This window comes from Corvus moneduloides, chromosome 30 (assembly GCF_009650955.1).
Source record: "Corvus moneduloides isolate bCorMon1 chromosome 30, bCorMon1.pri, whole genome shotgun sequence".
NCBI lineage: Eukaryota > Metazoa > Chordata > Aves > Passeriformes > Corvidae > Corvus > Corvus moneduloides.
In genome coordinates this window covers 1,988,172-2,011,119 of record NC_045505.1, presented here as the reverse complement: position 1 = coordinate 2,011,119, position 22,948 = coordinate 1,988,172, and the positions used below count along the sequence as shown (strand labels likewise).

The following is a 22,948-nucleotide window of genomic DNA, read 5'->3' as shown; positions in this document are numbered from 1 at the left end:
ATGGGGGGAAATCCCAAAAAATCCCCCTCGGCTCCGGATTTTTCCCAGGATTTTGGGGGCAGCTGGGAAAATCCCCAATTTTTTGGTCACGTATTGAATTTGGGTTGGTTTTGGGGTTTTTTTCCTCATTAATTTGGAATCCAGGGAGTGAAATCCGCGCCTGAATCCCAGAAATAATTATGGAATTTTAATGGAATTTTAATGGAATTTTAATGGAATTTTAATGGAATTTTTATGGCTGAGCAGGAATTTGTTCCCGGGCAATAAATTCCCTTTTATTTGGGTTTCTTTGGGTTTGAAATCCAACAATTCTCGCTCGAGGCGAAGGAAAATCCAGGATTTTTTTGAGAATTCCGGCTCCTCGCGCCCCTTTTTCCTGGAGAAACGAGGGGATTGAAGGGGATTTTGGGGTTGATTTGGGTTTTTTCGGGATAAGGGATGTGGGAAGTGCTGGAGGGGGCAGAAATGGAATTGAATGGAGTGAAAAGGTGAATAAAGCAAAGCAGGAAATGGAAATCGAAAATAAAACCCTATAAAATAAAGGGAAATGAAATCAAGGAGATGAATAAATCAATCAAATAAAATGAAGTGAAGTAAAATTATTTAAAAAAATAAAATGAAATAAAAATTTTTTAAAAATAAAATCAAATAAAATAATTTTTTTTAATAGAAGAAAATAAAATAAAATAAAAATGGAATAAAATAAAATTTTAAAAATTAAAATAAATAGGAATAAATAAAAGACATTTTAAAAGAAATTTTAAAAGCAAATAAAAATAAAATAAATTTTAAAATAATACAATACAATAAAATAATTTAAGTGTTTTAAAAGCAACTTTTCCATGAAAAAATGGGAATTTTCATCCCGTAGAAAATCCCAAACCCTCTGGATCCCCCGAGTTCCTTCCCGACTGGATTTTGCCGCTGGAAGGGGCCGGGATGGGCCCCATTCCTATGGAAATATTTGGCTTTTCCTCCCCCTTCCCTGCCCAATTCCTGCAGCTCCTGGGGAAAAAAAGCAGGAAACGGCTCCAGGCCCGGATGGATCCCCTGGAATTTGGCCTGGGAGGATCCTGGCGGAGCCCGGGCTGGAAAAATCCGAATTTCCGCTGAATTTGGGGGGGGATTTTTCCCCCCAAAAATTGCCCCGACTCGGCCCGGGCTCCGAGCTCCGGGGCTGGCGAAGGATCCCTGGATTCGCCCCCTAAAAACCCCTCCAGGATCCCTGGATTCGCCCCCTAAAAACCCCTCCAGGATCCCTGGATTCGCCCCCTAAAAACCCCTCCAGGATCCCTGGATTCGCCCCCTAAAAACCCCTCCAGGATCCCTGGATTCGCCCCCTAAAAATCCCTCCTGGAGCCCCTAAAAATCCCTTCCCCCGCCCCAAAATCCTCAAAAGGAAAATCCCGGGAATCTCGGAGGAAATCCCCGCTCGGGGCCCCCAAAAAGCGCTTTATTCCCGTTGGATTTGGGGGATTTGGGGCGATTTTGGGGATTTGGGGTTTTTCCTCCCGTTAAAGGAATTCCCGCCGATCCCAATCCCCGGGAGGCTCCGCGCGCCCCATCCCAAACCCGAATCCCACTTTTTCCCACTCAAACCGCGGCTCTTCCCCGAATTATTCCCATTTTCTGGCCGCAGCCGGGATTTTTGGGACGTTTTCCATCGGGAATCTCATCCCTGGAGCGGCGCAGCGCCCCCGGCCCTTCCCCCGGACAAAAGGATCCCAAATTCCCAAAAAGGATCTCAAATCCCCGCTTTTCCCCCCCAAAATATCCCAAATCCCAGCTTTTGTTCTACAAAAAAATCCCAAATTCCGGCTTCTTCCCCCCAAAAATCCCAAATCCCACCTTTTACCCCCCGAAAATCCAAATCCCAGGTATTTTTCCCCCCCAAAATCCCAATTCCATCTTTTTTCCCCCCCAAAATCGCGGGTTTAGGGCGGAATTCCGCTCCCAATCAAAGCTCAATTCCCGCTTTTGGTTTCCCGGGGGTTTTCCCAATTATTCCCCTCGATATTTTTCGTTTCCCGGCACATTTTACTTCACTGAATCACCTTTTTAAATAATTATTTCCCGCCCCAAAAAAACCCCAAAAAACCACAATAAACCCTCCAATGCTTTGATTTTTTCCCTCTTTTTTTTTTTTATGAACTTCGGCCGCGATTGTTTCCATTTTAATCGCGAATAATAATTGCTATTGATAAACCAAAAGAATCATTAACAAAATCAAAATGTAAAATAAAATTGAAGAAAAAAATAATAATAAAAATGAAAAAAATTTTAAAATATAAAGAATAAAAAGAATAAAAGAATAAAAGAATAAAAAGAATAAAAGAATAAAAAGAATAAAAGAATAAAATTAATAGAAATGATAAAATTAATAGAAATGATAAAAGGATAAAAAAATAGAATAAAAAGAATAAAAGAATAAAAGAATGAAAAGAATAAAAGAATAAAATTAATAGAAATAATAAAAAATAAAATAATAGAATAATAAAAAGAAAAATAATAAAACTAAAAATAAAAACGTAATAATACAATAATAGTAATAATAATAGTAATAATAATAGTAATAATAATAATAATAATAATAATAATAGTCCATCACCACGGCGCGGCTTTGGGCTGAGTTTATTTATTCTTCTCCTCCAGAAATGACATCAGAATACATTAATTAACTCCTTCATTCATTAGAATTATCAGCCAGAAGCGACTTTGTACAGGACAGACATTGCATAGGATTGAAAAAACCCCTTCGGAAAGGGATTTCCGCGCTAATTAACAACGGTAATTAACCTAGCCTAGGCCATACAAGCGGGGGGACAACGCCACGGACACGGAACAAACACAGGACGGACAAACCCCACCGAGCGCCTCTTGCTGCGACGGAGATTGGGCAGAAATTCCCATTTTCCCGGCATTTCGCTGCTGGTGCCTCGGCTTTTGTGGCGGGGACGCTTCGGGAATTGGAATTTCATTTTCTTTTCGTTTTATTCTCATCTTATTCTCCTTCTAGTCTCATTTTTCCCCCTGATTTTCATTTTAGGCTCATTTCATTGTCACTTTATTTCCATTTTTTCACCTGATTTTCATTTTATTTTCATTTTTTCCCCTTTTATTCCCATTTTATTTTCATTTTCTTCTCATTTTCTTTTCACTTATTCTCATTTTCTTCTCATTTTATTTTGTTTTGTTTGGGTTTCCCGGAGGTTTTTGCCCCTCTGAGCAGCGGGACAAGAAGGAGGCGGCTCCATTTGGGTTTTTTTGGGATGAATCCCACAAAATTCCTGACGTCCCACCCTCCTCCATCCCCGCCCGGGAGGGGTTTAGAACCCAAAATGCAGCAAAATCTGCGTGGATTTGGGGTTTTGGGATGATTTTCGCACCTCCAGGACATGGAACAGCCCCAAAATCCCCTCTGAGAGCGCCCAAACCCCGAAATTTCCCCTCGGCGCCACCCCAAAAATTGAATTTTCCCATTGCACGTGGTTGGGCTGGAGCAAAACCGCCCAAAAATGGGGTTTTTTACACATTTTAGGGTTTTATTGCACAGCCCCGCGGCGGCTCTGGAGAGGGAGGGGAGGGAAAAGGGGGAAAAGGGGGATCCTGACCCCAAAATTGGGGTGGAGGGAGCGGTTTGGGGTCTTTTTCCTGGCCAAAAAAAGCTCGGGAAGGGAATAAAAATGGGGAATAATTGGAGTGGGAATGAGAAAAAAAATGTTTAAAAGGGGGAAAGAGGGAAACGAGGAAGAAAAAGGGGGGGAAATGGGGAAAAATGGGGGAAAAAATGTTGGGAAAAGGAGAAAATAGGGGGGGAAAGGGCGAAAAAGTGGGAAAATGGGGAGGGAAAAAGGAAAAAAGGGGGGAATTTAGAGGAAAGGTGGCGGAAAAGGGAAACAAAGGGGGGAAGGGGAAAGAAGGAGGGAAAAAGGGGGGGGAAGAGGGAAAAGGAGAAAAAATAGGGAAAAAGTGGAGGGGAAAGGGAGGAAAATGCGGGAAAAGGGGGAAAAAGGAGGAAAAAGGGGGAGAAAGAGAAGGAAAAGGAGAAAAAATAGGAAAAAAGGGGAGGGAAAAGGGAGAAAAATGGGGGGAAAAGGGGGGAAAAAGGGAAAAAAGGGGAAGGAGACGCTGAGGGCGGAGGGAGCGGGAATAAAGCCCCAGGAAAAGAGGGAAAAGGCTCCTTCCAGCCCAGGGAGGGATTTTTTTTCCCGGTTTTTTTTTCCGGGAATGGGCTCCATCGTAAATAAAAGCGGCGCCGGCCGTGACCGTGAACGCGGGGAAGCGGCGGCACGGGGGGAGCATCCCGGCTTTTCCCAGGAAAACGCCGCTTTGCCATCAAATTATTCCCAAAATAATCCCGGCGGCACCCGCGGCCCCTTCTCCACGAAAAAATTCCATTTTTCCCCAATTTCCCCCCCCTTTTTTAAAGCCCAAATTGCGATTTCCAAGCAGGAAAAGCCCCCCCTGCGCCTTCCCCTTTCCTAAATCCCATTGCCGAAAATCCCAAAAGTGCCGTGAGCGCGAAATTGGCCAAAATTGAGGAGTTTTATCCCAGGAATTCTGAGCTCCCGCACACAGAAATCCCAGCTCCGCTGCACTGGAAGGGGAAAAAAACTGGGAAAAGCTTTGGGATCCCATTCCTTGTCCAGAAAAAGGTCAAAAATCGGGATTTTTAAGGAGGAAAAAGCCTCATTTTTTGATAAAACCCGCAGATTTTGGGCGGATTCACGGCTGATTTACATTTCCTTAAAATAAAATTAACATTCTCCTATTTTGGGTTGTTTTAATCGGTTTTAAGGATGAAAAAAATCCCGAGTTATCCCAGGATTCGGGGATTAACCCCAGCGCTCGGAACCGCCGGAAAAGGGGATTTTTCCTGCCTAATTTCCAGCGTTTCCACCGCAACCCCCACAGCTCGCAGCGCTCCTGTAGTGGAAAAATTGAACTTTTGGAAAGAGGGAAGATGGAATTTGGGGATTTTGCAGAGAAAGGCTGGAAAAGCGGGAGAGAGGGGAGGGAAAACCTCCAAGAAATTGCGTCAACGTGGAAAAAAATCCGGGTTTTTTTTCTCGCAGAGGGTGACAGAGACACCTCACTAATTCCAGGGAGAAATCCAATTTCCAGCGGGGCTTTGTCTCGAGCATCCCGATTAAACGCGGCCACCCCGATTGCCCCAAAATCCCCCAATTTAAAGTGAAAAGATTCCCTTTTCCCACCCAAATCAAAGCAGCGCCGCGGGGCCGCTCCTTTGAACCCCCACCTCAATATCCCCCCTCCCAAATCCCGAATTTCCGCTGCTTCTCCCTCCCGCTAAACCCCAAATCCTCCCCAAATCCCAGGATCCTTTTCCAACCCGGTTTTGGGGGGAAAATCCGGGAATTCCCGACGGCCCCGACGGTGCCCGGCGCTGCTCGTGGAGCCCCTACCTGAGCTCGCGGCCTTGGAAAAGCTCCCAAAAAACCTCCCCTTCATCCTCTCCGGACGCCGCCTCCATGGAATATTTTGTTCCTATTATTCGGAATATTTCCTATTATTTCTACTTTTTCTGCTTTTCCGCTGTCGGGGTTGCTTTTTTCCCTATTTTTAAGGACAACCGGGTGATATTTTGCTTTATTTTCTTTATTCCCCGGTTCTCTCAGGGCGGGACAGGAAGGGGTTAAGAGTCTCCGTGGGGTTTTAATGGGATTTTCTCAATTTTCCTTTTTTTTTTTTTTTTTTTTTTTTTGCCGTTTTCTCTGATTTCTAACCCCCGACGCGGCCGATTTTGCCCAAAATTTCGCTTTTTTTTGTTGTTTTTTTTTAAAAGAAAGACAGCGCCTGCTCCCTGAGGAGGAGTCTTTTCTTTTTCATGCGCCGGTTCTGGAACCAGATCTTCACCTGCTGATCGCTCAGGTTCAGCCGGTCCGAGAGCTCCCTCCGTCTTTGGCGCGTGATGAATTCGTTGACCAAAAATTCCCCTTCCAGCTCGGCCAGCTGCAGCTTGGAGTAGGGTTTGCGCTTTTTCCGGGATCGCGTGTGCATCGGGTACCACGGAGCACCTGGAAAAGGCCGCCCGAGCCGCATTTGAGCCTTTCCCGAGGGTTAAAATCCACTTTTCCCCCGAAAAAAGCATCCTTACAACGCTCCTTTCCCAAAAAAAAGCGTCCCTGCAACGCCTTTTCCATTTTTCCCCGAAAAAAAGTCCGCATTGAGCCCCTTTTCCCTTTATTCCCCTAAAAGAGCGTCCCCGCAACGCTTTTTTCCCTAAAAAAGGGTCCTCAGAAAGCCACTTTTCCCCTTTTTCCCTAAAAAAGGGTCCTCAAAAAGCCACTTTCCCCTTTTTCCCTAAAAAAATCGTCCCCACATCTTCACTTCCCCTTTTTCCCCCAAAAAAGCGTCCCCACCCCGGCCCTTTCCCCGTGACCCCGCTGTCCCTAAAGCTTTGGGGCCGCGGGGAATTTGGGATTCTCCCAGCGCGGGGAGGGAGAATTGGGAAGCAAAGGACGGGAGACAAATCCGGGACACCCCAGAACCTGGGGCTGCCCCCAGATCCCGACTCTGAAGCGCGCGGGGTTTTTTTTTTAAGGATTTCCCCCTTTTTCCCCATTTTCCCTTGCGCTGCCGCCCCTCAGCCGTGACCCCAAAAACGCTCCCGGAGGGGTTTTTTTAAGGATTCCCCCTTTTCCCCTCTTCTCCCTCTCTTTTCCCCCTTTTCCCTCGCGCTGCCGCCGCTCACCCGTGACCCCAAAACCGCCCCCGGTTGTTTTGGTTTGAAGAATCCCCATTTTCCCCCCCTTTTCCCTCGGGACACCCCTCAGCCGTGACCCCAAAAGAGCCCCGGGTCTCTCCGGCCGCGCATCCCCCGTCCCGCTCCGCTCCTGCCGCTCCCTCTTCCCCCTTTTTTATGGGATATTTACATGTTTATGGCCTTTTCTTTTAAAAGCAGCAGCACCCAATAAAACATTCGGGATTTCGCTGCTACCCCTAGCGGCCTGACCCCACATCGGCGCGCCGGTCCCACGGAGGGAACCCCAAATTTCCCCCCAAAACCCCCAACCCCCCCCTTTTTAGCACCTTACCACCACTGCCAAGGTTCAGGGGCGACACCAACCCCGCTAAACCCCAAATTCCCTGGGAAAACCTTGCCAAAACGCCTCCAGAACACCCCAAATCCCCTCCAAACCACCCCAAAACCCCTCCAAACCCCCCAAAAAAGCCCTTTTTAGCGCCTTACCGCCGCTGCCAAGGTTCAGGGGTGACACCAACCCCGCCGAACCTCAAATTCCCAGGAGAATCCTTCCGAAACACCCCAAAACACCCCAAATGCCCCCCAAAATACCGTTTTTAGGACCTTAGCAGCGCTGCCAGCGTTCAGGGGTGACACCAACGCCGCCGCGTCCCCTTTATTCCCAGGGAAAACCCTTCCATATCCCCCCCAAAACCACCAAAATCCCGGTTTTTAGGACCTTACCGGCGCTGCCGGGGTTTAGGGGTGACACCGACCCCGCCGAACCCCAAATTCCCCGGGAAAACACCTCCAAAACCCCCAGAAAAGCCGCCCAAAAAAACCCCAACCCCCCTTTTTTAGGATCTTACCGGCGCTGCCGGGGTTCAGGGGTGACACCGACCCCGCCGCGCCCCCTTCACTCCCAGGGAAAACCCCTCCAACACCCCTCCAAAAACCCCTCTAAACCCGCTCCAAACCCCCCAAAAAACCCCACTAAAAACCGCAAACCCCCTTTCTAGGACCTTCCCACCGCTCCCGGTGTTCAGGGGTGACACCAAAGCCGCCGAACCCCAAATCCCCGGGGACCGCCCCTCCAACCCCCCCTGCAGTACCCACCAAAAAAAAAACCCTTCTAAAACCCCTCCAACCCCCCCCAAAAAACCCCAAAACCCCCTTTTTAGGACCTTACCAGCACTCCCGGCGTTCAGGGGTGACACCAACCCCGCCGCGTCCCCTTTATTGCCCTCGTTGAGCAGCGACGAGCCCGAATCCGACTCCAGGGACTGGCAGGACGGCGGGTCCTGCGCCATCCCCTCTGCAGCGGGATACTCAAACTTCCCGAAATTCCCTCCCATCCCGGCTGCCGGCAGCGGCTCCAGGGGCAGCAGGGCACTGTCCCTGCCCCTGTCGTCGCGCTTGTCGCCCTCTCGGTAGTAGCACTTGCCCTCGTCGCCGCGGGCGAGCTCGCAGGCGCGGCCGAAGCCGGGGTTGAGCGCCACGGGCGTGCCCAGGTAGGGCTGCGGGTACCCATTGCAGGGCTCCGAGGATGCCCAGGCGGGCAAGGAGCCAAAATTGTCCCTCCTGGGGTAGGACAAGGACGGCAATCCCGGGATTTGGCCGCCGGACGCGCGGAAATTCGGGAAGTAGAAGGCGTCCCCCGTGTGGATGTTGACCAGCGGGCCCACGAAGCCGGGGTTCAGGAGGTTGTGCTCGCCCATTTTCCGCGGGGCCCCCGCGCATCCGAGGAGGGGGCAAAAAAAAAATTATTGGGATTTTTTTGCCACTTTTGCGCCTTCCCTGCCATGAAGCGGGGTTAAAAGGCTCGGCTCGAGCTCATTGGCCCGGCCGCCGCCGTCACGTGAAGCCCCAAATCGCGCTGGGTGTCCCCCCCTTTGTCCCCTCCTCCTTTTTCCCTTCCCCTCCTCTTTTTTCCCTTCCCTTTTTTCCCCTCCCCTCCGCGGCCGAGACAAAACAGCGGCGAGTTCCTCCTTTTTTTCCTCCTTTCCCCCCCCTTTTCCCCCCTCCCGCATTAAAAAAATAAAAAATCGCTAAAAAATCCCATCAATCCCCTTTTCGCTTAATTTCATTTTTGGGGATTTTAAAGTCGCTGCAGCGCTGGCGAAAAGCCCCGAAAATGCCATTTTTAACGGGAAAGATTTGGGGTTTTCACCCCAAAACCTCCAGCCCCCAGCCCGGGGGGAGGAAAGAGCGGCGCGAGCGCGGCCGCTCCTCATTAATTAACTCCTTTATTAACTAAAAGCGCGGATTTACAGTATCGCCCCAATAAATCCCCATTAGATATTGTGTCATATAAACTTTACGGGGCTTTTTAAGGAGACGGATGACGCTGCCCGCAACAGGCTCCGATCCAGAGGGAGACTTGGAAGCGATTCCCGACCTTTTCCACCTTTTTTTATTTTAGATCATTATCATCTCTTTTATTTTGGCCAATTAAAATCCTTTTTTGTCACTTTAAATAGTTTAAAAATCTTTTCCGGTCATTTTTTAATCATTCAAGATCTTTTTTTTATCATTTTTGGACATTATTTTATCGGGTTTGGTCATTTTTTTAATCATTATTTTCATTTTCCCCCGCCTTTTCCCGGCCCCCGCTGCTCCGTGGAGGATCCAGCCTCTTCCCAGACTCTTCCCGGCCTCTCCAGGTTTTTTTTTTAGGAGCAATCTATCGGTTTTATTAATGAGCTGTGGCGCAGACAGCGGCCAGGAGGGCTCCGCGCTCCCTCATCCATCCCCTACAGATCCCAGAAGCGCCACTCTAATCCTAAAATCTGATTTTTTTCCCCATTTTTCCCCGGGAATAATTGGAAATTCCCATCTTTCTGGCCCATCCCCACCCCTGGAAGCCGCTTCCTCGCCGCTTTAATTCCATTTATTTCGCCCTCGCAGCTCTTCCCTCCCGCCCTTCCCCTTCTCCCGAGGAAAACGAGGAAAAATAATAAAAAAAAAATCAATACCGGCTCCTTCCTGCACAAAATAAACTCAAAAAAAAAAAAAAAAAAACCGGGAAGGGGGAAAAAAAACCTGGAAGGGAAAAACAATCCTGGAAGAGACGCTTTGAATGGAAACCGGGAACTGCCGAGGGTTTGGGTTGGAATTTTTTCCTCTTTTCTGGTTTTTGATCCTTTTTTTTCCCTTTTCCCACCTCTGCTGTTCTTTCGGAGCAGCCCAGCTCCCTCCTCCTCGCTGGATTTTTGCATTTTTCCTCTCCAAAACCCCGGGAATGTTCCCGCAGAAGGAAACCCGCCCCATTCCCATTTCCCCCCTTCCCACCGCAATATTTTAGGGATTTCCCCCCAAAACCTCGCATTTTTTTTTCCCTCCTGGACCCCCCAAACCCCCGAAAAACCCCGGAAAAACCCCAAATCCGTCAGGTGCCGCTCTCCTGGGCGCCTTTTCCTTTTCCATGGACAGCTCCCGGGGGTGGAAAAGCCCCGAATTCCAGCTTTTCCATCGTTTTTCCAGCCTGGAAAACTCCATTCCTACCTCGCGGAGCTCCGCGCCCACCTTTCCCCGCGGAGGCAGCGAAGCTCGAGCGAGAAACGTTCCCTTGAAACGCCAAGAATTGGGGTTTTTTTGGGGTTTTTTTTTTCTTTCTTTTTTTCTTTTTTTTTTTTTTTTTTTTTTGGTTTTTTTGGGCGTTTTTCAAGCCTTGCCAAGGAATTTTTCTCCCCGCAGGTACGAGGTGGGAATGAAAAGCTGCTCCCGGTTCCTTCCTGGAGCTGCAGGGATGAGGAGAGGAATAATTTATATAAATTCCGAGCACGTGATGCCCCGCGGTTGGCTTTGTTCGCTCCCATTTCTGCTTTTTTTTGGGGCGAAAAAAAAATTCCTTCCTCTTCCCTCCGCCCAAAAATTCCTGCCCCGGCTGCTCCGGGGCTTCGTTCCCTGCTGGAGAAAGGGAAATTCTGCTCCAAAATCCTGGGGTTTGGGGGGGTTCCCCTCAAATATTTGCATTTTTTAGCGGGACGAGCCCAAAAATTCACTCAAAAATCGCATTTTTGGGGCGGGGTTGAGCGAGGGAGCCTCAAAGTGAGAAAAGCGATTTTTTCTTCTTCTTTTTTTTTTTCCCCTCTCTTTTTTTTTTTTTTTTTCCTGGTTTCTCCTGGTTTTCCAAGCTGGGAAAAGCCCCGAGCATTCCCGGGAATATTCGAAGCGTGGCCTTGAACTCTTGGAGCAGAACTCGCAGCGAGGAGCGGATTGAAAACAGAAATAAAAATAGAAACAGAAATAGAAATAAAGATAGAAATAAAAATAAAAATGGAAATAGAAATAAAAAGAAGCCCCGAGGACCCTTCAGCGACGCTCCCGCCTTTCCAGGGGGAGTTTTTTTCCCATTAAAATCTCATTTCCCAGCTCAGCTCGAGCTTTTGGAATGCTCGGCTTAGCTGAGCGCCGCTTAAAAAAACCCCGGGGTGGCTTTCCTAAAAATATCCCAATTCCCACTTAAATTGCTCAGAAAATCCCCTTCGTTTTTTTATTTTATTTATTTTTTTTTTTTTTTAAACTCAAAAAGGCCCAGATAAAAAAATTCCCTTTTTCCCACTGGGAAAAATCCCAATTTTCAGACAAAGATGATTTTTAAAGATTATTTATTTTAATTTTTTTCCCTCAGATTCTGGAAAAACGTCGGCCTGGAAAGAAAATTCCCAGCCCGGGGGAAAAACCAGCCCCGAAATAATAAAATTCCAGCCCCGGAGTAATAAAAATCCAGGGAAGAGGGGGAGGAAAAGCGGCTGGAAAAGCGGGAGCGCAGTTCAAGGTCACTGTCTAGGGTAGTAAAAAGGGTCGGCATCCCATGCTAATGAGCATCCCTGGCTGCGCGGGGAAAACATTCCCAACTTTTGGGATGAATTCCTGGACTTTTGGCGCTTTTCCCCCGGTTTTATTCGTGGGATTTTTTCCTTTTTTCCTCTTCCCTTCGGGCGCCGCCGCGACCCTGAAAATTTCCCTTTTTGCCTCTTTTCCCCCTCCTGAATTCCATTTTCTTTTTCCAGCGCTCAGCTCGGCCTGGATCGGGATTTTTATTCCCAAAATCTCCATTCCCATCTCTTCCAGGAACCCAAATAAAAATACAAATAAAAAATTAAATCAAGAGATCCCAAATCCTGCGGCCTCAGCCTCAATTTTCCGGCTCCGATGGGAAGGACTCGACCCCACTCGGAATTTTCTCCCCAGAAAATGAAATTTAACCTTCCCGAGGCCAAAATCACCCAAATTTTTCCCGGCTGGGCGAAACATTTGGGAGGGAAAAAGGAAATTTAAAGGGATTTTGGGGAGTCTGGAGGTTGGAAAAACTAATCCCTTTTTTTTTCCTTTCCCCAATTTCACCCCAAATCCGTCCGGAGTTGTGGCTCGAGCAAAAAGGGTCCAAAAAGGGAAGGATTTGGGATAAAAGAAATATAAAAATCCAGGATATGGGGAATAAATATGGACAGGGTCGGGAAAATCCCATGGGAATGGGATTTTTGGGATGGCCAAATATCCCCCGGCTGCTTTTTCTGGAGTGGAAAATCCGCTTTTCCCGTCATTTTAGAAATTTATAAACGCCTGGAAAAGCTGGGAAAATGGGACTGACCCCCCCAAATGAATGTAATTCCATGGAAAAGCAGGAAATGGGAATAAATCCCTTCAGATCAGCCCAAATCACCGGGGGCGGCTCCAGTTTGGAGGCGCGCAGGTCCCAGAGAGGGAAATTCCTGGAAAATCCCATTTCCCCCCTATTTTTCCTCATTTTTGCCGGCAGACTCTCCCCCCGGGAAAGCCTGGAAGGGAAAAGTTCAACCCCCCAAATCCAGGGAAGTTTGGGTTTAACTCCAGGTCTGGTTTTGGGGGAGAAATTGGGGTTTTTTTTACCCTGGAATTCCTAAAAAAAAAAAAAAAAAAAAACAACCCACCCAAAAAAACTGGAAAAACAAGCGGGGCCAGGGCGTGGAATTCCCGAGTCGCGAGAGCAAATCGCGATAGGAGGAGCCCCAAAGCCGCGATTTGATTCCATTTTCCTTGGAAAAGGAGGAGAAAGCGGCGGGGAAAAAAGGGAATTTCGGGAATCCGCGCCGGGCTGAGCTCCCCCCGCAGCGGAGCCGCGATTTTTCGGGATGTAATTCCCAAATATCCATAAAAACGAGGTTTCCCCCCTCTTTGAGGCGAAGCGCAGCCAAGGGGGTGAAAATCCAGGGAAGCGGCAGCGCTGGAGGAGCCTCCAGGAAAAATTCCTTGGCAAAGCCTTGGGAAGCTACCAAAAATAATTTAAAAATCCTCTTTTCCCCCCCTTTTTTCCTTTTTTTTGGCTTTTTTTTGGCCTTTCAAGGCCAAGTTCTTGTGGAACCGGGAAAATCAGAGTTGCACTCACCTCGCTCTGAAGGGAGAGGAATTCCCGCTCCTGAGGGGGGATTTGATCCTTAAAAAATGGTTTGGGGGGAAAAAATAAATGGGGAACGTTTGTTTGGGAGGGGAAGTAAAGAAGGGAAAAAATAGGGGGGAAAAGGGAAAAATAGGGAAAAGGAAAGGGAATAAATAGGAAAAAAGAAGGGGAAGTAGAAAAAGAAAGGGGAAAACGGGGAAAAGAAAGGAAATAAATAGAAAAGAGAAAGGAGAAAATAGAAAAAAGGAAGGGAATATTAGGGGGGGAAAAGGAAGGAAAAAATAGGGGAAAAAGGAAAAGGAAGAGAAAAAAGGAAAGAAATAGAAAAAAGTGAGGAAAAAATAGAAAAGAGAAAGAAAAAATAGGAAGGAAAGGAAATAATAGGAAAAGAAAGGAAATAATAAGATGAAGAAACGAAAAAATAGAAAAAGGGAAGGAAATGAGAGGAAAAAGAAAGGAAATTAAAAGGGAAAAAAAGAAAAAAAGGGAAAAAAGGAAAAAAAGGAAAAAAAAGGGAAAAAAAAGAAAAAAAAAAGGAAAAAAAGGGGGAAAAAAGGAAAAGGAAAATTCATTAAAAAGAAAGGAAACAAAGGGGGGGGGGGGAAAAAAAGGGAGAAAAAACGCAAACAGGAAGGGAAAAATGCGGGAAGGGCCGCGCCGGGGCCGGGCCGGGAAGCGCCGGGAACAAAGGGAAGGAAAAGCCAAAGCCGGGAATTTCCTGCGGGGTTTTACGGCCCCGCCGCTCGGGCCCGGCTGGGCTCGAGCTCAGCCCGGCTCAGCGGCGGCCCCGCGGCGAAGATCAAGGCTGAGGGGTCCCCCCGGGTCCCCCCCGTCCCCTCCCCCCCCCCGATGATGTCAAGGTCAAGGGTAACCCGCCCGTGACGTCACAGCCCGCTGACGTCATCCGCTGACCATTCCCCATCCCGATTTTCTGCGGAAAAACGGAAGGGAAAACCCCGAATTTCTTCGATTTGGGGTCAAATCTCGGCGAGTTCTGCGTCGAAACTGGGATTAAGGAGGGGTCTGCGGCCGACGTTTGGATTTAAATTCGGTTTTTCTTCCCGTTTTTAATTCCGTTTTCCCTCGTCCCTTCGGGCGCTGTCGCGACCCCGAAAAATTCCATTTTTGCCTTTTTTTCCCCTCCTGAATTCCGTTTTTTTCCCAGCGCTCAGCTCGGCCTGGATTCGGGATTTTTATTCCCGACTTCTCCATCCGCGGCCCTGCCAGAAATCCAAATGAAAAATTTAAAAAAACCCCAAATAAATTAAATTAAAATTTAAAAAAATCAGTGAAAATCTCCTCATCACGAGAATTCCCATTCCCTCCTTCTCCACCCAAGCGCCTCCTTGGAGAGGATTGGAGTTGGAAGGAAAATTCCCAGGAGCTGGGCTTGTAAATGAAATTTTCCGCCTTTTCTGGGGAAAAAAATGAGGGAAAACGCCCCCAAAAATCCTAAATCAGCAACGGGAGGAAGAATTTATTCAAAAAGCATTTAAAAATGAAATTAATAAATGAATAAAGGGATTCTTTTTATCTTTCCAGCCCCAAATTCATGTTTTCCCCACCGGGATTAAAGGACGGAGGAGGAATCCGTGGATTCGTGAGGGATTAAGGGGGAAATTTGGGATTTTTGGGGCCTTGGAGGTTCCAACCCAAGCCTGGAGCTTCGGGAAAAGCTGAATCCCAAAATTCTGAGTGGAAAATCCAACATTTCCTCAGCTCCTGGAGCGTTGGGGGAGGACGGAAGCTCCGGCGTCTGCGGAAAATCAGGAAAAATTCCAATATTTTGGGAAATCGCTCGAAATTCCCTTTTTTCTCCAATTTTCCCCACCAAAATCCCTAAAAAAATCAAACCCTGAAGAGGAATAAATGAAGGAATTCCTTGGTTTTCCTTCTTTTTGGGAGTTTTATCCCTTTTTTTGGAGTCCTCCAGCACCAAAGAGCAGCCAAGACAGGGAAAAAGGAGGAAGAGCCGGAGCTGGCCTCGTCCGAACAACTTTAACCCAAAAGTGACAAAAATTAACCCGAAATGGTGAAAAATTAACCCAAAAGGGACAAAAATTAACCCAGAATGGTAAAAAATTAACGCAAAAGTGACAGAAATTAACCTGAAAGGGATAAAAATTAACCCGAAAATGATAAAAAATTGACCCAAAAGTCACCAAAAATTAACCCAAAAGTGATAAAAATTAACCCCAAAGTGACCAAAAATGAAGCCACAAATTAAACCAGAATTTACCAAAAATTGACCCGAAAGTGAAAAAAATTAACCCCCAAATGACCAAACCCTCCCCGATTTGGCTGCTCCGAGAAGAATCCGAGCTCCAGGGGAAGAAAATCGGGAATATTTCTCCCTCTTCCCACATTCCCTCCAAACCCTTTCCCAAGGATCCGTTCTTGCCGCTTTTTAGCCGATTTTAAAATTTATTTCTCATTTTTTCTGCCCCCCAGAATTGCGATTTGGGCATTCCCGCAGCTGCTTTTTGTCTCCGCACGCAAAAATTCCCGATTTTTTAGGAATCAGAGCCTTTTTTCCCACCCAAATCCCGACTTTTCCCGGCTGGGGAGAATTTGGGAAGGTTTTCCCAAGGACTCCAAGCGCCCATCCAGATAAATTCTGATATTTCCCGGCTGAGCTGCTCCTGAAATGAATGAAAATCGGAGAAATTCTGGGTCCAAATCGCTGAAACTCCCCCCAAAAAAATCCGGGAAAACCCTTGGGATCAACACCTGGAATTTTTGGGGAGAAATCCCCAAAACCCCCAAATTTTTCGCCTTCCCCACCAAAACCTTGGGAGAGGGGCGGGTCCGGCGGCATTCCCGGGATTTGGGGTCGCCTTGGGAAGGATCCCAAATCCATCGGGGGCGATTTCTGGGGACGGAATGGAATTTTCTGGATCCCTGGAAAAATTCTGGGAGGAAAAACCCAACGCCGAGGGTCCTTTTGGGGTTTTGCGGGGGAAATTTTGGGGTTGATTTGGGGGTTTTGGGTGCGGATTTGGGGATTTTGGGGTTGATTTGGGGAATTTGGGTGCGGATTTGGGGATTTTGGGTGCGGATTTGGGGGTTTTGGAGTTGATTTGGGGATTTTGGAGTTGATTTGGGGATTTTGGGGTTGATTTGGGATGTTGGGGTTGATTTGGGGGTTTTGGGTGCGGATTCATCCGTCCCCATCCATCCCCACATTCCAGAGGCGCATCCAGGCGCCCATGAACGGGATTTTCATCCCTTTTTGTGTGAAAATATTGGGAATTCGCTTCCAGATATGACTAAATCTCCATCAATTTCTAGATTTTTATGGCGAATTTGTATGAATTAATCTCTTCATCGCCTTCGTTTCTAGAAATCCCTCTGTTTATCCCAAATATTTCTATGAATTTCTATAAAAACACGGATTTTATCCACCTGCCGCTTCCCAAATCAGTGCAGGGCGCTGCATTTCCCCTTCTACATCTAGAAATGTCTGTATTTTATTATCTATTTCCGTAAATTCCTATATTTTATTATCTATTTCTGTAAATTCCTATATTTTATTATCTATTTCCGTAAATTTCTATCTTTTATTATCTATTTCCAATAAATTCTGTATTTACCTCACGTATTTCTACAACTTCCTATAAAATATCGATGGAAATTCAGACCCAGGACGGGATTTGAGGGGGAATCAACCCAAAAATAAAGACCCGGAGCGCCCCACCCCCCGAATTATTGAAATTCCACCCCCCGAATCTGAATATTTATATCCGCAAAATCCACAAAACATTTAAATATCCACCCCGAAATCCTCGAAACAAGCGAATATTCAGGGTTATATCCCCGGGCCTGGGAGAAATACAGAAATAAATATTAAATAAATATTAAATAGAGATTCAATAGAGATTCAATAGAGATTCAATATCGAGTAAATGAAATATTTTGCCGCCCGCGCGAGCATTTTTGTGGCCTCTAAAATTCACTTTTTTCCCCCTCTAAATTCCCCCTCTCCCCTCAATTTTTGCCCCACTCCGGGGAAATTTAACCCCGCAAAAATCTCGATTTTAAAGCCTTTTTTTGCCCATTTTTCCCTCCCCTCGGGCGGATTTAAGGAGGGGATTAAACGGCGAAATTCTTTCCTCGCTCGGATCTCTCCGCGGGAGTTGCGCGGCTGCGGAGCCCGAGAGGTTTTGGGGAAATTAAAGCGATTTAAAGAGGTTTTTAAAGCGGTTGAGGAGCGGCCCCGCCGCGTTCTCGGGCGGGGGAAGGGAGGGAGATGAGGGAGGAAAAATAAAGGGAGGGAGAGAGAGGAAATGAAATAAAATTTAAATTAGATAAGAATTAAGTGAAATAAAAATCTCTTGAATAAAATACATGGAGTAAAAATCTGTGGAATAAAAACCAATGGAACAGGAGCGCAGTGAAATGCTGCATTTTGGCAATATTTATCCCCTGGATATACACTATATGTCGACTAAAAATAGATTAAGTTAAAACTAAAGCCGGTAAACAATTTTAAATAGAATTCGAGTCAATAAAAATCAAAGAAATAAAAATATACCCAATGAAAATGAAATAAATCAAAAGAAATTCATCAAAAATTCCATTTTAAAGCGCTCGCTTCAACCCCCTCGGATTTCTTTTCTCCCCTTCCCATCCTTCAATTTTCCCGCTTTTATCCCAACTTTCCCGCATTTCTTCCCTCCTTTTTCCCCATTTTTTCCCCGGAATTCCCGCCGGGGGCTGCAAAAAGGTGCACAAAGCACAAAGAGCCTTTTTTTTTTTTTTTTTTTTTTTTTTTTGGTCCTCCAGGCAAAACAACGACGAAAAAAAAGCGATTTATTTCTAAGAAATGATACAAGGCGGACACCACGAGCTCTCGACATTTACAGGACAATTAAAATAAAATTAGAATTTAAAATTAAAAAAAAAAAAAAACAAAAAAACAAACCCCCCAAATCGCTTTTACTTCTCCAAGGAACACTGCGGATCATGAAGAGAACCCCAAAAACCCCCAAAATCGGGCATTTCCCGGAAGAAAACTCCACTTTTTCCGGCCCGCACAGAGCAAAACCCGCAGGAGAAAATTCCCCCAAATTCCCCAAAATCAAACAAAATCTTGGGGAGCGGCTCCGATCCCGCCCCGCGCCCAAATCCCGGGATTGGGGAGGGCTCGGAGCGACCCCCGGGAATTCTTTTCTCCGCTCGGGAGCAGCTTCATTCCTGATTTTTCCACCCTTAAAAAACCGGGAAAACGCGGAGCCAACTTTGCCCGAGGGGGGTTTTTTCCCCCCACATTTTTTACACATCGGGATGAGGGCGGAACGAGCCGAGATAAGAGATAAGAGATAAGAGATAACGGAAGGGGGGAAATGGGAATTCCCATCTTTAACTACACTCTCAGCTTAATATTCCATTTTCTCCTCTGCAAAATATCCACGAATTCCCCAAAATCTGGGAATTTTTTGCCGGGATTTCACAGTCAGAGCTGGCGGGAGGGAAAAACTCAAAGCCGCGCTGGGTGATTTTGAAGGGACGGGGTTGGGTTTTTTTTTTTAGGATCATTCTCTTTAAATAACCTGGAATCAGCAGGATCCCACCGCAACGAGCAGATAAATATTCATTTTTACGCTTCTCGCTTCCCTTTTTTTTTTTTTTTTCCCTCCTCTTTCCACGATTTTCCCAATCCCAAAGTCCCTCAGGTGGCGTGGAGATGCCCTGGCTTGGATTTGCTGACCACTTTCTTCTCCTTGACCCTTCGGTTTTGGAACCAAATGGTCACTTGGCGCTCGGACAGGTTGGTGGTGGCCGAAATCCTCCTCCGCTTCTCTTTGGTGATGAATTTGCTGGCCGCGTATTCCTTTTCCAGCTCTTTCAGCTGGATTTTGGTGTAAGGGACCCTTTTTTTGCGGCCCCGGCGGTAGCTGCTGACTTCGGGTTGCAAGGGGACCACGTCTGGGTGGGGAAAAACGGGATTAAAGTGAGTGAGAATGGGGGGGAGGGGGGGAAATGAAAAGAATCAGGGTAAAAAGAAATGAAAAGCGAAATAAAGCGGAATAAAATAAGGGGAAGGGGGATTGGTGCGTCCTGGGGGTGTGGGATGAGGATTTTGGGCGAGGGAGAGGGGAAACGAGGATAAAAATGGGGGTGAAAAGGGGGGAAAAGGGGGGGAAAGGAAAACGAGGGGGGAAAGAGGGGAAAAGAGCGGGGGAAAAGAGGGAGAATAGAGAAGGGAAAAAAGAGAGGGGGGAAAAGGGGCAAAAGAGGGGGAAAAAGAGGAAAAGGCAGCCAGAGGAGGGGGATAATGGATGATAATATTGCGGATAATGGGAATAAAAACACACCAGGGATAATTCCGGGCTGTTTTTCTTGGCCGCGGATGAAGGAGGAGCCTCAGCCCTCAAAGCCTCACACCGAGGGCTGCGGGGGATCAAAGGCACCTCAAAACCACCATTTTTGCGGCAATTTTTAGCGTTTTCCCCTTTTTTCCTTCTTCCTCTTTCTCCTCCCATCCCCCTTTTTTTTCCCCCAGCAGAAAATCTGGGACGAGCAGCCCCAAATCCCAGCCCGGTGCGGACCCAGGAGCCCCCCCAGCCCCAAAAATCCCTTCAGAGAGGGCAAAAAACCCCAAATTTTGCCCCCACGCAGCAGCTTTTTGGGGGCGCTGGGGAAGGGGAAACGCTCCGGGCGTGGGGAGTGGGATCGGGGGGATCTGGGGACACCTCGCCCCTATTCCGGCCCTACTGGGAGGGGGGCAAAGCTCCCCCCGATATTTTGGGGCATCCCCGAGCCTTTCCCAGCGCCCTCGCAGGGTTTTGGGGTGACCCGAGCCCCGAAATTCGGCGCTCCAAAGGGGCAGGAAGATGGAGGCGAGCGCTCCTCGGCCCTAATTATGGCTGTCGGGCGTTAATTGGGGAGGTTTGGGGGGCAGAATTCTCCTTTTTGGGGGTCTCAGCAGGGCCATAAAGCGTTCGGGGGTCCCCCCCAAATCCAGCGCCACCCCAAAAATAAAACCCCACACGCAGCCAAGAACGCGCTGCCGAATTCCCTTTCCTGTGGCCCCAAAAATTCCTGGAAAAGCTCCTTTTTGGTCCCGATAAAGGGGGATGAATAAAGGGATGTGTGCGTTCCCCCCAGAATAACGCGACCCCCTCGCTTCTCTCCGTCCCAGACATTTTAGGGTCGCGTCCCCCAATTTATTTGGGGATTTTTTTTTGCTGCGGAGAGGCCCCGGGAGCAGCTCCCGCCCCGGGATTTTCGGGCTTCCAGGATGCTCCAAAGGGAGAATTTTGGGCCTTTTCCCTGCCGGGATGCGCCGGCTCTTCCCCACCCCTCTCTGCCTCCTTCTCTTTCCCCAAACAGCTTCATTTGTCACTTGACACCTCTTCCCCTAATTGCGCGTAATTGGGAGATGATTTACTGTGCCCAGCCCCCGACAGCCCCCAGCCCGCCGAGCCATTCCCGGGTTCGTTTTTATTTATTATTATTATTATTGTTATTACTATTTTCATTTCCCCCCTTTTTTCGGAGCTCTCCGCCCGCGGGGGAGCGGCGGGCAGGGGGGGAGACGAAGCGCCAGCGCCGAGAAACTCTCCCGAGGTGAGGCAAGAGGGAGGAGAAGGAGAAGAAAGGGGAGAATTAAGGAATTAAACGGCGAAGTTTCTTTCCAGAGCGCGGATTTGGAGTCGGCAGGGATTGCTTCACCCTCGCCGTGCATGTCCGTACACATTGCCCCGCACTGAGGCATTCCTGAGCCGGTTCTTTCCCCTTTAATTACGCAGCCAGGCGCTCACGCATCCCTGCGTGCGCGGGCAGATGGAATATACGGAATACGTGGAATACGCGGGTGGAATACGGGGAATGTGTATGGAATAGATGGATGGGATATATGGAATAAATTTGATATATGGAATACGCGGAATATATGGAATAAATGGAACAAATGGAATACACGGCATAAATGGAATAAATGGAATACACGGAATAAATGGAATATATGGAATGCATGTGATAAATGGAATGTATGGAATAAATTGAATTAATGGAATAAATGGAATATATGGGATATATGGAATAGATGGAATAAATGGAATAGATGGAATAGATGGAGTATACGGAATATATGGAATAAATGTAACCTATGGAATAAATGGAATATATGGAATAAATGGAATAAGTTAGATTAATGGAATATCCGTGCGCGCTCATCCCGGGAAGCCGGAGGAGGGGAACGCGGCCATCCCGCCGCTTCCCAGGGAACAGCCTACCTGGGAAAGGTGATTTCCAGAGGTGCGCGGACTGCGATTGCTCTTTGGAGCAGTAAACTTGCCCGTCCCAGCCGTTGGAAAGAGCCCAGTGCTGGTAGCCTTCCATGGGAAGCAAAGCCTCGTGTCTCGGCTCCGGGTGAGCCCCGAGCGCCGGCACCACCGACACGTCCAAATAGCCCGGCACCGCCTGGTAGGAGCCGGGAAAACCGGGATAAAAGGCGAATTCCTTGGCCCTCGCCGGCAGCTCCTCGCCCGCCAGGGGCCCGCCGGCCTCGGGGTATTTTTCGGGCGGGTGGTACGCGCACGGCTTCTGCTGCAGGTTGACGCCGTGGGACAGGCGGCAGCCGTAGTACCCCGCTCCGAAGGGGTACCCGTAGCCCAGAGCCGCGCCCGACGCCGCCCCCGACGGGCACTGCCGGGGGGGCTCCGCGGCCGCCAGCTCCGCGTACGCGGCTCCCTGCGCGGCCGCCGGCGGTGGCGGCGGAGGAGGCGGCGGCGGCGCGGCCAAGCCGGCGTGCGGCATCATCTCCCGGCAGTGTCCCAAGCTCTCCATGCGGGATTTCTCCCGCGGGGCGTCCTCGCAGCGGCAGCCGAGCGCGTCGGGCCAGCGCGGGGGGAGCCCGAGCGGGGCCGTCATGTCATGCCGCGCTGCCGCCGCCTCCTCCCGTCCTTCCTCTCCCTCCTCCTCCTCCTCCTCCTCCTCCTCCTCCTCCTCCTGCTGCTGCTGCTGCTGCTGCTGCTGCTGCTGGGCTCGCCGCCGCCTCCCGGCCGCCTCCTCCCGCTCCGGTGCTGCCGGCGGGGGCAGCTCCGCGCCGCGCCCCGGCGCCCCGGGACCCCCCCAACATATCGGCCCCTCGCGCGCATGCGCCGCGCGCCCGCCGCCGCCGCGCCATTAAGAAATCCGCCGAGGCCACGCCCCCTGCGCCCGGCGAGGCCCCGCCCCTTCGGCTTCCGCGCCTTCTGATTGGCCGCGCGCGCCGGCCACGCCCACTCCGCCCCCCCGTGTCCCCGCCTTCGGCGTCGCCGCCCCCCCCCCCCCCCAACGGATCCGGGATGCTCAAAACCGCCCCCCCCCCCCCCCATTCCCGTTTTTTCCACGATATTCCAACGGGAGAGGCTGAACCCCTTCGGGGGGAGGATAAAAATCCCCCCCCCGCCTTTATTTTGAATTTTTTTTACTTTTTTTTTTTGACCTGCTGAGGGTTTTGTCCTTCTCCAGGTGCTTCCCAAAAATTCATTAAAAATAGGGAAAACTCATCCCAAACGCCCCCAGCCCCATTTTGCTGCCGGATTCCCAAAAAATTGGGTTTTTCCCCCAAATAATTGGATTTTCCTCCCATTCCGCCCTCAAATTTCGGGGTGAAGCGGGAGGGGGCCCCGGGGGGGGCTCCTGGTCCGCGCGGGACGGGGGGGATTCATGGAAAACCGGGAATGAGCTCCGGGCTGGGGAATGGGGGGGAAAATAGGGAAGATTGGGAGGGGCGTGGGGGAGAAAAGGGGGCTCAGGGGGGGCTCGCAACCCCCCGGGGGGGATATGAAGGACGGAGGGGCCCCAGCACCCCAAAAAAATCCGCGGAAATCGAGGAAAAAATGGGAAAAATTGGATTTTTTTTTTAGGAT

At 48.8% G+C, this 22,948-nt stretch overlaps 2 protein-coding genes across 2 annotated transcripts; both read right to left on the bottom strand.

Moving 5' to 3' along the window:
* Nucleotides 1-5,799: 5,799 nt before the first annotated feature.
* Nucleotides 5,800-8,424, bottom strand: HOXC12 (homeobox C12). The gene is made up of 2 exons (XM_032093812.1): nt 7,896-8,424; nt 5,800-6,038 (listed from the first exon to the last, which is right to left on the bottom strand). Exons 1-2 carry the CDS (start codon nt 8,422-8,424, stop codon nt 5,800-5,802), a joined length of 768 nt encoding a protein of 255 aa, XP_031949703.1.
* A 9,459-nt stretch (nt 8,425-17,883) lies between these two features.
* HOXC13 (homeobox C13) lies at nt 17,884-21,965 on the bottom strand. Its single transcript, XM_032094207.1, has 2 exons — nt 21,329-21,965; nt 17,884-19,016 (listed from the first exon to the last, which is right to left on the bottom strand). The coding sequence occupies exons 1-2, from the start codon at nt 21,963-21,965 to the stop codon at nt 18,760-18,762; spliced, it is 894 nt and encodes a 297-aa protein (XP_031950098.1). The 3' UTR covers nt 17,884-18,759.
* Between the last annotated feature and the right edge of the window lie 983 nt (nt 21,966-22,948).